General features: G+C 42.2%; 1 protein-coding gene across 1 annotated transcript in view; it reads right to left on the reverse strand.

The window, feature by feature from the left end:
* The window catches only part of wasf1 (WASP family member 1), a gene marked incomplete at its 3' end in the record, with an annotated part of 194644 nt that overhangs the window by 29494 nt on the left and 147826 nt on the right, over window positions 1-17324 (reverse strand). The window contains exon 5 of the mRNA XM_080744470.1: window positions 12890-13007. Coding sequence (XP_080600596.1) covers window positions 12890-13007 — 118 coding nt within the window. The remainder of the gene's footprint in view (window positions 1-12889; window positions 13008-17324) is intronic.

Genomic DNA, 17324 nt, shown 5'->3' on the forward strand with positions numbered 1-17324 from the left:
TGTTTCTGCGGTTTATTTTTTACCCAAATGTAACACAATATAAACAAAAAAAAAAGTGCAAAACAGGTGCTTCTTTTTCAGACACCATGAGCAAATGTATTTACTTAAATATTTTGCAGGCAGAGGCAGCACAGGACATATAAATCCAAACATCAAGTCAATTGTTTGCTGCAGTTTAATTTCGTGTTCTTTCTCAATCTGTAAAATGCCTATATGGTGTTAATCTCACAGACCACCCATAGTGCCTGCCGAGTCTGCCAAGTTAACAACAGAAATACTTGCCCCTCCTCTAATTTTGCGCACATTTTACAAACCACGATCACTTTTTTATTTAATAATTATAAAATAAAGTTACATTACAAAAAAAAAGTAAAAAAAATAAATAAATAAAAATGGCCGCCTGGTGGCCAGGGGGTGCAAGTGCACCCATATAGACACCCCTTAAAATCGCCTATGGTGGGGGGAGAGAGAGAGAGAGAGAGAGAGAGAGAGAGAGAGAGAGAGAGAGAGAGAGGTAGGGCTGTCACAATTATTACATAATCGTCTAACTAATCACAATTATTTGAGGTAATCGCAATTATTAGGCATAATCGTCATAATCGTTTCCATGTTGACAAATGTTAATATACTGTAGTAGTTTCAAACACTTTCAAAAAGAAGTGAAAATAGCAGATCTACAAGCTCACAATGCGACACGTTGTGAGCTTGTAGATCGGCAATTTCCACTATCAATGTTCTTTTTTAAGTATAAAGTTGTCAAATATGTTGGTAAATTCTTTGCACATTTAATGTATGTGTCATATCTGCCAGGTGCAACTTCAAAGCCTGAAAGCCAAACAGAAATGTAATTGTCAACGACAAATACGCAATTAAATCGTCGATCGCAATTATTTGAGTGACAATAATTGTCACGTAAAATATCATAATCGTGACAGCCCTAGAGAGAGGAGATGGAGGGGAGAGATGCTAAACGTTTCACGAATGACACATGGGAAGGGAGACAGTATCTTGAGTTTGACATTATTCATTTTTTTTCATACGCCGTTTGAAAAAGGCTTACTGTGAAATAAATGCCTCGTCCCTTGGTGCAAAGCATGCAAGTGGCCGATGTGTAAAAATGGCACAGTCAGGCACATTCCTAAACTTTATGGACTATACTGTAACTATATCTATACTGTAACTACTATACTGTAACTCCAAGATGTCGCTCACGTTTCTGTGGTCCTGTGCGTGCCAGGTTAATGTTTGGAACTTTAAAGCTACCAGCACAAAAGAACCGCGTCTCCCTTGCTGAAATCTAAGCTGTGTTATCAGCAGCAATCATCAGGCGTACTAAAGTGCACGAACCGCAAACAATTATCTACCATTTCGATTAGGACATTATCAAAAGAGTACTTAAACCGCTCCATTTAAAATTGAATACAATGTGCAGTCACACTATTAGCAGTGCAATTTGTGTTGGCAGTAAACTTTTTGGTTGTTGTTGCATTAGACAGTTTAATTAAACCCTATTATCATGTTGTGTAGCTACACTATGCATGTGTATTTATTATTATTAGTTATTCAATTGTGAAAAGATCAGGATCAGTGCCAATGCTCAGTGTATGTAGCCTTGCATAGCCAGACTGTATTACTGCGTGGATATAGTCTTAAATATGGATGTTTTTTTTGTTTTGTTTTTTCTTCCAAGGGGAAAGTAAAAGAAAATTGTTCTGGACACAATTGTTTAGAACAGACCAATGCTGGGCCCTGATTGGTCACCCAACTCTTCGGAGTGAGGAAATCCGCCACGGACAATTTATTTTTGCGCTGGCGGTTTCGTCAGATTCCAGGCTACAGCTTACGGTTACACACCTCTATTCAGAAACACCTCTATTCATAAGATTGACTTCCATTATTCCAAATAGAGGTGTCACCTAACCCTAACCTAAACCCTAACCCTACCCTCAGTGGGTGTATTTCTGAATAGGGCTGTTTCTAAGTAGGGGTGTTTCTGAATAGAGGGCTGCCCCCCAGCTGACGTATATGTGAATAAATGGGGGCAGTCACATTCTCTCAATATACTTATCCAGGCCGGCACTGTCGTGTTAACCATGTAAAGACATAAACAGTATATGTCAAATAGCAGATCTACAAGCTCACAAAAACATCTAAGAGTGAGCTTGTAGACATGAACATTTTGCGGAAAGTTCACCTGCTTTTTGGCCAAACGTTCACTCATTTTTGCAGAATGTTTGACTAGGACGTGTCCAGAATAAGGGATGCTAAGGTTAAATATAGCACAAAAGCCATGATGACCATGCTTAGTGACAGACAGGAGGCCACTAGCCTGGGATCACTTCCAATTCCCCCTTTGTCAAGTCCCGCCCGCCCATTGGTTGCTGTGTCTTGGTGGGACACTCGGTGAGACACTCCATCCACTACCATTCTAATTCAGTTGCTTCGTATTGTTATTCTGTGTGTTCAATTCTAATTTCAAACTTGGTTTCAGTAAAATGGAGCTGCTCAGTGGCAGTATAGTGACTCAGCATGTTTTTAAATGTCTTTATTGCTCCAAAAATGTTGTTTTAGCAAATTCAGCATAAAAAAAGGCGGAACCAGGGCGGGACAAGGCAGATAGAGCCTGCTGGTTGGTCAGTCAGGGACCAACCAGAAGGCTAACAAGGGGTGAATTTCAGGTGTTTCTGTTCTAAAGGTAATTGCTTATCCCCCTGAATCACAACGTCTAATTTGACCTTGGGGAATTGGGATACACAAAATAACTAAGTTGTGTGTCCAAAAACAGAGTTACTGCGCTCTGGCTTTGTAGGGCAACATAGCAGGGACGTGCTGGGCCCCTGATTCAGCCCGGGAAAAAGAGTTGGAGAGGCCCTCATTGCGCGCTATAGAGAGAGACCTCTCTATAGCGCTGCTGCTGCTACTCAACAATTTGCCATTTCAGCCAGTGGGCCAATTACATGAGTTATATTTTGTCGTTGTCGGGTGGAAACCTTGTATGTCCAAAACCGTTTTTTTGTATTTATCATTTAAAAAAATGATTTAAACTAGTGAAAACAGCCGATCTATACGCACACAACTGTGCTTGTAGATCTGCTGTTTTCACTACTTTTGTGCGACGGCCTTTGTATGATGAAGCAGGGCTTTGCTTTGCGAAAGAATCTACAAATTTGAAACTTGGAGATACAAGGTTTCTGCCTGACAGTGACGATTTACTTTGTTGGCCACCCAGCCTCCAAAATGGAACGAATGCAGACTTTTTTTTTTTCTTTTTGAATGGCCGGCCTGGACCGGCCGGGAATGAACCAGCCGTTCGGGAGTTTTTCCCGCTTTTCCCAATAGCCAGCACGTCCCTGCAACATAGTAAAGAAGAATTCTGTCACTGTCGGTTGGAGACCTCATAATGTCCGCCGATCTACAAGCTAGATCTGCTATTTTCACTAGTTTAGTGCGACAAAGTATTTGTATGACGTTGGTAGGGCATTCAGTTACAGAAACAAAATAACGTAGAGATATGGAGATAACGATTTGTTCTTAACTCATTCTGTGCCAGATGCCAAAATGGCTCCAAGGTAGCTGTGCCGAGATTTTGTATGTTTTTCTTTACTATGCAATGAAAAAAAATGATTTTTTTTTTTTTTATAATTTTTTTCCCCACAGAAACAGACACAGTTGTTGTGATTCAGTGGCAAAAAGAATTTTGTCAATCGGACAAATGGTTCCAGAGATAGAGCTGTTTGAATGAAAAAAAGTGTCCATCCACTAGAATGGACACACATGAACACACATTTTCTCAATCAGCTAAACGAGGGAGCGAACACACAAACAGAGAAAAGCATCTCTCTGATCGCAGGTCATTTTGACATCTTTAAAAAAAAAAATGAAAAAAAATGAAAAAAAAAAAAAAAATTCTATGTAAAAAACACAAAAACCGTCATAAGCCGTCATTGGCACAGAATGAGTTAATGACTTGCCTGGCTGGATTAAAGGCTGAGCTAATTTAACAGACAAATCCTTGTTTAACTCAGACAGGACAGTAACAGAACATTGATTTTGTAATTGGAAAACATTGATCGGTCCATGACCGCACAGAATGAGCCATGAGCAATGATAAGCAACTTGTATGCAAATACACACACGGTGCTTAATATCCCAGCTTAACAAAAGCCAACGACTGCACAGGGCCTTTCCTATTGGCAGGTGGTGCTACAGACCCGCTGAAGCCTGTTTTTTAGTGATTTCAAATCAGAAATCTTTCGATATAGACTGATTTCCTGAGCGACACCTTGTAGAACATGGGGTTCCCAAACATTTTTGGCTCAGGGCACCCCTATAAATATTATTTTCATCCGAGGCACCCCTACATTATATTCATCATTTTCACTCCCAACACCTTCAATTTATGGCATATTTTTAGCGATTACGTTGCGAGGAAAACGTTGAGATAATAGCGATTTTGATTAGAACTGACTTAAATAAATATTTTGCATCATTTTACAAGTTCAAAGTTATTTTCAGTGTCCAAATGAATTCCAAATGTTATCAAATTATCTGGTGGCACTCCTGGACTGCCATCACGGCACCCCAGGGTGCCCCGTCACCCACTTTGAAAACCCCTGCTGTAGAGAGCCCAGCTGCCATTAACTCCGGTGCAAACAGTAACGTAAAGTAACTGGTAGCCTACATTTACTTCCATCCATCCATCCATCCATCTTCAACCGCTTATCCGGAATCGGGTCGCCTCCAGATTTCCTTATCCTGAGCAACTTCCTCCACTCCCTCTGGTAGTATACCGAGGCGTTCCCAAGCCAGTTTGGAGATATAATCCCTCCATCTGGTCTTAGGTCTGCCACGGGGTCTCCTCCCAGTGGGACGCGCAACGAGGACCTTCCTAGGAAGGCGCTCGGGGGGCATCCGTACTAGATGCCCTACCTAAGCTGACTCCTTTCCAAGTGTAGGAGCAGCGGTTCTACTCCAAGTCTCTCTCGGGTGACTGAACTTCTCACCCTATCTCTAAGGGAGATACCAGCCACCCGTCTGAGGAAACCCATTTCGGCCACTTGCACCCGCGACCTTATACTTTCAGTCATGACCCACACTTCATAAGTGCAATTTTGAGTATTTGTACTTTACTAGAATGTTTCCCATTTTCATTAATTTTACTTCTACTCCACCACTGGCTGTGGTTTACACCGCGCCAATGGCAGCGACGCTCTGTACAGGGGAGGGCTCAGGAAACCAGTAGAAAGCCTAGAAACATACCCTACTTCATCATGTACCAGTAAGACGCCCTAATCGGGAGATAAGCGACCGTCAGGTCGCATACACAAACTTTAGAAGGCAATGGTAGGCAATCAGGAGGGAATATGGGAAATGGGACAGGTCCATTGAAAAGTTTCACTAATGTAATAAAATCGAGTATAAAGTCCGCCCAAAACCTCATTGCTGACGGTAGATGGTGAAATAGCGACCTCTGCTGGGCCATATTAATAGGAACAGCAGGCTGAAGGAGAACCCCGAAGTGAGCTTCAATTCCAGAGAAGGGGGTTTTGCCCCCAAGCTTTTCAAACCAAGCTCTCTGAGAAAGTGGCTCTAACCTGGAGCCCACTGTCCACGTTTATTTAGCCATGCAACCGTGTAACTTTGAATTTTAGTCTGTAACCTCCTCCCGAGTCACAAAACACACTTAGAGTTGGCTCAATTTCACTACAGTTTCACTGAGGGATCTGGCACTTCCAGACGGAAACTTTTTCCATATGTAAAGTTCTACAAAGAAATCACAGAATGGCATTCAAGGTCCCATTAGGCTATCTTTGATGTGCACGGTGGGTGAGTGAAAAGCTGCAGGGACTGAGCCTAGAGCCTAATTTATGCCTCAGCGAAAAAAGTGTTACAACGACACTTTTTCGAGTTGAGAAAACACGTCATATTTTTCAAGTGACACTCTTTTATCGAGGCATAAATTAGTCTTCAGATGGCTCCCTGTGGAGACTGCCAGCTCCTACCCAGAGCTTTGTATTAGAGTGGTTCTCAAACTATTTTGGCTGCACTACCCCCTTATACTGATCTCTGAAGCCAAGTACCCCCTTCCTCTGACTACAGCATTTTGCTTATCAAAAGCTCATCAAAAACCCAGTACCAATGCCAATATGTCAAAAATAAAACGGCATAACAATTTAGTAATTTCTAGTAATTTAGTAATTTAGTAATTTGTACTAGTCAAGTTATTGATGTAATTTGGTTTTACAATGTACAGATTAGCAGGTTCACACAAAGACTGTCAATGTTTTTTCATTAACCCTAACAGTAAAATACATATTCCCATACATATATATATATATCGTCGTTGTCGGGTGGAAACCTTGTATGTCCAAAACCGTTTGTTTTGTATTTATCATTTTAAAAATGATTTAAACTAGTGAAAACAGGCGATCTACAATGTGTGGTTGTAGATCGGCTATTTTCACTAGTCCTGTGCAACAGTCTTGTGTGATGAAACAGGGCTTTGCTTTACGAAAAAACGTTCAAATTTGAAACCTGGAGATACTAGGTTTCTGCCCGACAGTGACGATATTCCCTGAGTTTCTAGGGCCCAAGGTGGAGGGGCCTTCATTACATTATACTTTAGCTATTGAAAAATAGCAGATATACAAGCTCACAGCGAGGCACCGAGTACCACGATGCAAGCTTTTTTTAAAAGTCATGAAAATGCGTGCAAATCTTTGAATATATGTATTTTTTAAGCGAACATTTGTAACTCAAATTTTGCTTCTGGGGGGTCCCTAAATATCTTGAGATGGGAGTCCGTGGCCAAATTACGTATCATTTTGGGGGTCCTTCACGTGAAAAAGTTTGCGCAGCACTGACATAGAAACATAGTTTTTTTTTTTCAAAAGATTTGCACAAATGTTGATGATTTTTTCGAAAATAGCAGATCTACAAGCTCGCAGCGCGGCACTCGGTGCCGCGCTGTGAGCTTGTATATCTGCTATTTTTCAATAGTTAAAGCACACAATAACGCAGTGAATCCTTGTGCCCAGGGCCCAGAATTTGGTGCGACACCCCTAAAAAGCTGGGTGGTCTTCTCTTGGCTGAGTGGTGTCCTGCTGTCAGAGGGACAGACTGACTCCCTGGTCCAGTGCTAATCCACTGAGAGAGACGCTAACACAGCAGCTAATGAGATTAGTCTCACTGCAGCGCGCTCAGAGCACCTCTGCCCTGCTGCATTCTCTTCATTTATCAACAGCTGATCTGGGTGTGTGTGTGTGTGTGTGTGTGTGTGTGTGTGTGTGTGTGTGTGTGTGTGTGCGTGCGTGCGTGCGTGCGTGCGTGCGTGCGTGCGTGCGTGCGTGAGTGCGTGTGTGTGCGTGCGTGCGTGCGTGCGTGTACTTAAGTACAGTTTGCTTTTACTTTGAGTATTCCCAATATATATTTCGGCCATTCGAAAATAGCAGATCTGGAAGCACACAATGCGTTGTGATGCGGTGCATTGTGAGCTTGTAGATCTGCTATTTTCAATAGATTTTGATACATTTTGAACTTGCGAAATGGGACATTCGCAATGACTACTAGTAGTCATTGACTACTAGTCAATGACTAGTAGTCATTCAATGACTACTTTTACTTTTGGTACTTTAAGTACATTTTTATAGTTTTATACCAATACTGTTGTACTTTATAAAGTACATTGAATGCATTTGAATTATTTTACTTGTAACAGAATATTTCTACATGTATGCAGTATTGATACTTTTACTACTGTACTTTTTCAACCATTGTGCAGTGGTAGAAAAAGTATCAATACTGCAATGTAGATAATCTGTTACAAGTAAAAGTCCAGAATTAAAAATGTACTTGAGTAAAAGTACGAAAGTATTGGCATCAAAATGTACTAAAAGTAGCAAAGGTAAAAGTACAAAATGTTTGAAAATAGATGCGACGCGTTGTGAGCTTGTAGATCTGCTATTTTCAAATAGCCTAGGTATAAAACAGGGCTAAAGTGGTTTATCTATGTTTTATAATATTATAATTTATATCTGCAGAGTAACTAGTATCTAAAGTTGTCAAATAAATGTAGTGGAGTAAAATTAATGCGACGTGTTGTGAGCTTGTAGATCTGCTATTTTCAAATAGCCTAGGTATAAAACAGGGCTAAAGTGGTTTAGGTATGTTTTATAATATTATAATTTATATCTGTAAAGTAACTAGTAACTTAAGTTGTCAAATAAGTGTAGTGGAGTAAAAGTACAATATTTGGATCCGAGATGTAGTGGATTAGAAGTAAAATTATTGGAAATTGTAAGTACATTTACTTGGTTACTTTACACCACTGCCACTGTACTTTTTCATGAGTGAAAGGGAGCAATGGAGACCAAGATAGAGGACGTGAGTGTTGTGTGACGTGACTCAGTGTGACAGAAAAAGAGACAGAGATATCAGGGGGGAGAGCCTAATTTAGACGTGGTTGCGCACCAGTGTTACACGTGGAAAATAGCTGATCTAAAAGCTCACAATGCGCAGCATCTGGACGCGTTGTGAGCTTGTAGATCGGCAATTTTCCGCACATCATACTGACACTCAAGTAGGTATGAATCAGACTAGAAAGTGCGATGCTGCAGACTAGAGTAGGGATGGGACGATAATCCTTATTGTTTATCGGGATAAAATACGCTCACAATAATCGTATCGGATACGCTGGGATCAATTCACCTTTGATCCACTTAAACCCTCTAAAATTAGTAAAAAACACATGTAAACATACTTGATACAGTCTTTTTTTTTTTTCTCCACCAAATCTCTTTACCAAAAAAATAGACTATCTACAAGCTCACAACACGTCACAACGCGACACTTTGTGAGCTTGTAGATCTGCTATTTTAGGCAAACGTTCCGCCCCAGAATATGGATGCAGGGGTGGTCAAGTGGTTGATGAAAGTGACATTTTAAGAGTATTAGGCATATTTTGATTATCGAGATAAGATCGTAAATCGCGATTCTTTTGGTCACAATAGATGGTGACATGACATTAATGTCATCCCATCCCTAGTGGGAGAGGAAGTTGAGTGATACGCGACACTAGAGAGAACTGAAGCTCTCTCTCTGTGTGTGTGTGTGTGTGTGTGTGTGTGTGTGTGTGTGTGTGTGTGTGTGTGTGTGTGTGTGTGTGTGTGTGTGTGTGTGTGCGTGTGACATGGAGGGCGCGACAACCTCTCTCAGTGACACTGATTGACAGCTGGCAGAGACGATCAGCTTCCAGACGCTGTACTGTAGTTGTTGAGTTTTTTTTTCTTTTTCTACTTTCTCTCTCGTGGTGACAGTGACGGACGGGGAGACGTGACATGAAAGGTGAGCGAGAGAGAGAGAAGGGACGACACGCAGCCAAGAAGAGCCTCGGGTCACGTTTGAACCCGGACCAGCTGAGACATGAGAGTCAGTTAAAATGTCATGATGGTGATATCCCTAAAGACCACTGTGACACTGTTTGGTTTCCGGCTTTAGCTGCCTAATTATACTTCTGAAGCAAAGTCATTACTCTAGGTTTGTCCTAAACTCACAGAGTACATGTTTTGCCCATGTCAGTGCCCAGGGACGTGCTGGGCCCCTGATTCAGCCTGGGAAAAAGAGTTGGAGAGGCCCTCATTGCGCGCTACAGATCTCTCTACTGCTACTCAAAGATTTGCCATTTCAGATGATGACAAGTGACAAGCCAGTGGGCCAATTACATGAGTTAAATTTTGTCGTTGTTGGGTGGAAACCTTGTATGTCCAAAACCGTTTGTTTTGTATTTATCATTTTAAAAATGATTTAAACTAGTGAAAACAGCCGATCTACAAGCACACAAAAAAAATGTACAAATTTGAAACTTGGAGATACAAGGTTTCTGCCCGACAGTGATCTGGCCGACTTTTTACCTTTTTCCTAATGGCCGGCCTGGACCGGCCGGGAATGAACCGGCCGTTCGGGAGTTGTCCCGCTTTTCCCAATGGCCAGCACGTCCCTGTCAGTGCCGCCGCTCTCTACCGCCAGCTTTTCCTACCGTAGGCAAGCTTTCTGGATGGATACAGTATCTAGGATCCATCTTCCTGACAGTGACTGTCACCATCCTCAGAGTGTTTTCCTGCCTCGACAAGCTGGCCTTTGTTCAGAATCCACTGTGTGTCACAAGGCATAACCCACGACCATTAGACAGCCCCCAAAACACCAAATTACACACTATCCCGTACGATCTCTCTCCATTGGCTGGCGACGCGACCGCAGCAGGCTTCGATTGGCTCTGTGAGGGGATGTGGGGGGTGGGGGGGGGGGGGGGGGGGGGGGGGTCAACGTTTCCCACGCGCGGAGACACAAGCTGGTGTTGATTAGTGTCCCATCGAGCCCCTAGTGCTCCGAGCGGGAGACCCCTCCGTCTGCGACGAGATGGAGCTCGGAGGTCTGTAATCTAGGGCAGGGGTCTTCAACGTTTTCAGGCCAAGGACCCCTTAACTGAGAAAGAGATGAAGCAGGGACCCCCACTACATATCGTATAAAATTGTGTTATGTTCATAGATTAGACAGCTTAGACTTATTTGACAGCACTGTCATCATGTTGGAGTAATGTGTATTTTCAGACATTTAACCACTTGAACCGTCAAATACTTTAGTCTGCTCTTCTTTCCCTCAACGCACCTCCTTGACAAAAAATAGCCGATCTACAAGCTTACAACGCCTCGCGCGAGGCGTTGTAAGCTTGTAGATCTGCTATTTTTTGGCTAATGTTCCACTCAGAATAGGGATGCTAGGGTTCAAATGGTTAATGTATAAAACATGATCCTATTACACAAAGATTTGTCGGCCCCCCTGTAGTAACTCTGAGGACCCCCTAGGGGTCCCGGACCCCCTGTTGAAGACCCCTGATCTAGGGTTTGCGGGGCGGGGGTGGGGGACGAAGGACGACGCGCGAGAGCACCCTCGCTGTGTCGCGCCAGTGTGTTTGTTTGCAAACAAACACACACAGGGTATGAAGGCAAAACGGACTAGGCTGCTTGTGTAGCTAGACATTCCCCACCGGACCGTTTGTACACGATGGCGTGTACTCATGCTTAGTAGACAGAGAAGGTATTAGGGATGGGACGATATGAAAATGTCATATCACGATTATTGCGACAAAATAAATTGTGATTTGCAATATTATCGCAATAATCAAAATCGATTATCCTGGGGCGGAACATTTTTCCAAAAAATAGCTGACCTACAAGCTCACAACGCGTCGCAACGAGCTTGTAGGTCAGCTATTTTTTTGGCAAAGACATTTGATAGAGAGTGAAAAAAAGACTGTATCAAGTACGTGTATTATAAGTACCTTTTACCAATTATAGAGGGTTTAAATGGTACCGGATATGCAGCTCGGCAAATGAAAGGTGAATTGATCCCAGTGCATGACGGAGGACGATATCACGATGAATTGAATCTCCACGATACGATTATCGCGAGTGTTTTTTTTATCACGACAAACGATAATATCGCTTATCGTCCCATCCCCAGTGTGTACACGCTTTACAGTAGACAGAGATGGTACACACGGCTCCCTGTGAGAAGTAGAGGGGTGGGGGTGGGGGATGTGGGGAGGGGTGCAAGCAAAAAGCAGACACCCCCATTAATTCTGTTTAATAATTAGACAACAGAGAACTGCGGCGATAAGGCTCCATAGAGCGAGAGCTGGTGTGACTGCTAACACACGGCGACGCGACACACGCGTGCGTATTGTGTGTAACGTGTCGACTCTTGGGCGACTCTCGCACAGGCAGCAGGAGTGTAGGATCAATAGCTGCTGAGGACACAGCAGTCCTATGATTCATGCTCACCTCTCCTTACCCCCGCACAGCCTAATTAACTGCAACCTGAGTAAGAGAGTGCGTGTGTGTGTGTGTGTGTGTGTGTATGTGTGTGTGTGTGTGTGTGTGTGTGTGTGTGTGTGTGTGTGTGTGTGTGTGTGTGTGTCTGTCCTCACGTACCCACATCCTCATTTCTAATCCCCTCTTACAGCCCACCCTCTGTGAAATACCAGCTCAATCTGGAAGCGGGCGATGTGACGCCGCCGCCCACCCATTACGACCTGGAACTATTTTATACTTTAGCTATTGAAAAATAGCAGATCTGCAAGCTCACAGCGCGGCGCTGCGAGCTTGTAGATCTGCTATTTTTTGAAAAAGTCGTGAAAATGTTTGCAAATCTTTGAATATATATTTTTCAAAGCAAACTTTTGCAACTCATATATTTGCTACTGGTCTGGAACAACATATTTTGAGATGAGGGGTCTGTGGATAAATACATATAATTTTGGGGGTCCTTGACATGAAAACATTTGAGAACCACTGATTTAGAAGAAGGATTTAGAAGACATTTATCCACAAGTTTCCAACGTCCAATGGACCAATCCCCAATCACATACACACCCATTGTAACTGTTACAATGGGTGTGTATGTGATTGGGGATTGGTCCATTGTGCATTGCACAGAAGGCGAGCGGCATTTCCGGCGTTGCAGCCGAGTGTGATCTACAAGATCACAACGGTTGCATCTGCGACGCGACGTGAGCTTGTATGTCTGCTGTTAACCGGAAGTGTCCCGCAGATAATGCTACAGTAAAGTCTTGCGGAAACAGGTGGATAGAATCGGGTCAAAACATATCCACAGCCTATATGCTCGAATTGTCACGATTTTTCAAAAGAAAAATTGCAGATCTACAAGCTTGCAGTGTATCTGCTATTTTATAATAGTTAAAGCATAAAATAATGATTCAAATAATGTGTAATAAATTTGCGTTCCAGGGTTTAATATTGGGTTGATGAAGGTAAAGCCAGCACCTGGGCGATGGCGAGATCCGCGTCACGGCTTTAGGAGAAGGCGTCCTTACCTTCTGTTTCCGCCTCTCCTTCCTCTTGTCCTCCGTGTCCTGCAGCATCTTCTCCCTCCACAGGTCGAAGAAGTACGAGGGGTTGGTGTAGAACTTGAGGCCCTCCTTCCCATCATCTCTGCAGGGAGAGGAGGAACATAGAGGCATGGGTTTCATTTGTAGTCCTACACTGGCCATGTTGAGGACCAACACAGGTGTTCTTATTGGTGTAGAACATTAGCTCTATGCATGAATACCCAGAGAACTGTCAAAAAGAAATTCTTTACTTGGCGTACAACAAACTTTGAGCCATTTGTACGAAGATGTAGGCCATATAGGACAGATGTAGGCCACTCTTCAGTTTACTTTATGACCCGGACATTTTTTGAACACATTCCCACCAGTTTGGGAACCGGACAAGGCCAGATGTTGAAGCTTGGAAAAGGTACTGCTTTGTATAGAACCTTGGGTTGTGTTGGTACCTGTTGTACTATCATCTTTATCTGTAGCTTAGCACATGAACTCAAACATAACAGATTATTTTGGTATATATACATATAAAATTACCAACATTACATGCTGTCTGTACCAGGGCTTGAATGTAATGTATTGGAAAGTGCTTTGTTTGCATTCGTTTGTGGGATTTTGAGAACTGGGCCATACAACGAGTACAATGAGGACTGAATGGAAGTGCTACTCCTAGTTCCTCCACCACAGAGCACAGGTACAACAGGAACAGTTGGACAAATGACAAGAGAAATGACTTGATTGCATTTCTTTTAGCTCGAGAGCAAAAACCATCAAAAGGTTTTGTAGAATATATACACAGTGTAGCTTGTTTAGGGGTGTGCCAAAAAATCGATTCACCAATTAATCGCGATGTTGATGCCACGATTCAATTAATCAAATCGAGAGGTAAGTTAATCGTGAATCGTTTTTTCTTTTATTTTTATATATATTTTTAGGAGAAATACAGCCGATGAAATACGGCTCTTAATTGACGCTTGTTAAGCTTCTATTGAACTTCTCTGAGAGGTCAATTGGTGACCTGACCTCTTAATACACGTTGCTCAGAAGTAGTTTACAGCGCGACACACACACACACACACACACACAGACACAAAGACACACACACATACACACACACACACACACACACACACACTCAGGCCTGCACAAAAAAGGTTGTGTGAGAGAATAAAGTGCTGTGGTCCTACGTATGACCACCACCTAAACATTTTAAATTCAAATTATATAAAAAAGCAATGTAAATTGAGGGAAAGAATCGCAATAATCGCGATTCGAATCGCGAATCGCAGAAAAATCTATTATCGTGATATAAAAGGGCGAGGTCGCGCCAATTCTTGACTATCTGGCCAACCACAGCGTTTCTCTGACGATTCTAGTTGTTATCATTCTGGGGGGAGTTTGTTCATGTTTTTGTGAGGGTATCAACCCTAGGAGACACGGGGAGAACAGAACAGAATGACTCATATATGGGCATAAAAAGTATGTCATGTGACATCACTTCCTGTACAGACAGTCAGACAGACAGCCATTGACTCCGACCTAACAATGGCTACTGTCTATGACGGTAGTTCCATATGACATATTGGACTAGACTATCTCCATATATAGTGTTATCCACATCTCCATGTTAGGACTCATATATGGGCATAAAAAGTATGTCATGTGACATCACTTCCTGTACAGACAGTCAGCCATTGACTCCGGATTAACAATGGCTACTGTCTATGACGGTAGTCCCATATGACATATTGGACTAGACTATCTCCATATATAGTGTTATCCACATCTCCATGTTTAGACAGCCAATGCCTCCGGCCTAACAATGGCTACTTTCTATGACGGTAGTCCCATATGACATGATGGACTGGACTATCTCCATATATAGTGTTATCCACATTTCGTGTAGCCGCCCTGTACAGGAAGTGATGTCACAACTCGCTGACATCACACTGACATCACAGAGGATACGGAAGGACGGTCACGAGGATACGGAAGGAAGGTCAGAGGATACGGAAGGACGGTCACGAGGATACGGAAGGAAGGTCACTCAAGCGACACGGTTCTTCAGAGTATATGCGACCTTCGGTCACAATCAGTGGAATTCCCCCAGAAGTGGAAGTCCATGTTATTTTTTTGTTTCTGTTTAAATGGATTTCAGCAGGCACGTGCAGAAGGAGGGGCTTTTTGTTGCTCCCAGCACCTGCCCTTTTGCCACAAAGTGCAAAATTGATCTTAATTACATATACATAGCATCACAAATAATGTTAAACTTGTGTAGACATGCAGTCGTGTAATTATGAGAAAAGTAAACAGGCCATCCTTTCTGCACAAGGAAACCTGGCCTTGGATCAAGGCATGCATTTATTCAATCGATTGTTGACAGTTGAGTATCTATGACAGCCTTTAATGGACACTTCCCCAAGCTGTGTTTGGAGTTCTGTGTTTAAGGCCCGTACATCTCCATAAATATATAGTGCTTATCCGGTAAGCACTATATATTATCATGATTATATTTCCCCTACAGTAACAAAATGATGTTCATCTGCAATTCACCAGTGAATTAGAAAGGGGAAATAAAGTCGACTGACTTATCTTTATTGGCTGTTAGGTGAATCATATCAACACAGTTTAAAGGACAACATTGTTTTTTTTTTACAAGGGTTCATATTTTAGATTGTAATTAGAGAAAATAAAAGATGAGTGTTAAACGGTTTTCATTTATTGCTTTCTATCGTTTTAGTGATTTTAGCGATTTTGATTTCAGTGGGTGGGGGCATGCGTGGCTAAATATGTCTTTTTAGACATAATAAGCACGCGATTTCTTTATTACTATTTACAGTAACACTACTAGCCCTCATAAGTCACGTCTGCCCATGAGATATTGCAGTGCATCTTGGGAATGGGCTTATTGTGTCTTCTGTTATCCTACTGCAAGGGTTGAAGGTATAAAGTTAGTTAACATTTACATGACAACATCTCAATAACATTGCTCTGTTTTGGCATTGGGTTTTGTAATTGGCATCCCTATTTTGGTCATGTGATTATGACTGAGGCGTTCAGCTTTCGGGAAGTAACCAAAAATACACAGGGAATACATGTTTGCATATTATAACAACACCTGGGGGTCTATTAGAGTAATGTTGATTGACCAGGGGTTCCCAAACTTTTTTGTCTCAGGGCACCCCATAAATATTTTTTTTTAATATGAGGCACCCCTACATTATATATATATATATATATATATATATATATATATATATATATATATATATATATATATATATATATATATATTGTCGGGTGGAAACCTTGTATGTCCAAAACCGTTCGTTTTGTATTTATCATCTATAAAATGCACTAAACTAATGAAAACAGCAGATCTACAAGCACACAACGCCTCGCGATGCGAGGCGTTGTGTGCTTGTTTCACTAGTTTTGTGCGACAGTCTTGTATGATGAAGCAGGGCTTTGCTTTACCAAAAGACGTACACATTTGAAACTTGGAGATACGAGGTTTCTGCCCTTTCTGCCCGACAGTGACGATATTTTAGTGATTATGTTGCGAGGAAAACGTTGAGATGACAGCCATTTTGGTTAGAACCGACTGAAAATAACTTTGTACTTCAAGTTTAAAATGATACTAAATATTTTTTCAAGTGTCCAAATAAATTCCAAATATTATCAAATGATCTCGCGGCACCCCTGGACTGCTGTCACGGCACCCCAGGGTGCCCCGTCACTCACTTTGAAAACCCCTGTATTAGAGTAATGTTGACTCCATAGACACATACAAAACAGAAAAAGTACACAACTATCTTTAACATTATTTCTGACAACAGAAACTTCAGGGTCACTTCTGAGTTGCAGAGAGAGTGATGTGTCTGCCAGCAGAGCCCCTCCCCTTCCTGTCTGGGCCGGCTCTCCATCAAGCAAACTAAATCATCTTTGTTCACAAGCTGTCATGACTCATAGCTAATGTCCTACATCACAATCCATTCCTTCACTGCTGTCCCTATGCCTTCTCTGCCCCGCGCTTATGAGACTGTGCAGTGGCGTCAGTTCAGCAAAAGCTAGGGTATGGCAAAGATGGGAGTCCTCATGGAAAAGAGGCATTGCATTTTGCATAACACGGTTCTATATTGTGAAAATAGCAGATCTACATGCTCACAACGCCTCGTGCTGCGAGGCGTTGTGAGCATGTAGATCGGCTATTTTCACAATGTCTGAAAAAAACGTTTTTTTTTTTCCCCCGAGGTTTCTACAGTTTCTTGGGCTGGATATGGCAGCCTGGAACGGTTGTTCAAGTGCAGATAAACTTGGCATGTTAGTAAATGTGCTACAATTAACAATAATGAATTGCACCTGTGCAGCTGACCTGCGGAACCTGGGAATATACCATTCTGTCAAGATGGGGAGAATCCAAGTG

The sequence above is a fragment of the Nannobrachium achirus genome, assembly GCF_963921795.1.
Source record: "Nannobrachium achirus genome assembly, chromosome: 16".
Classification (NCBI taxonomy): Eukaryota; Metazoa; Chordata; class Actinopteri; order Myctophiformes; family Myctophidae; genus Nannobrachium; species Nannobrachium achirus.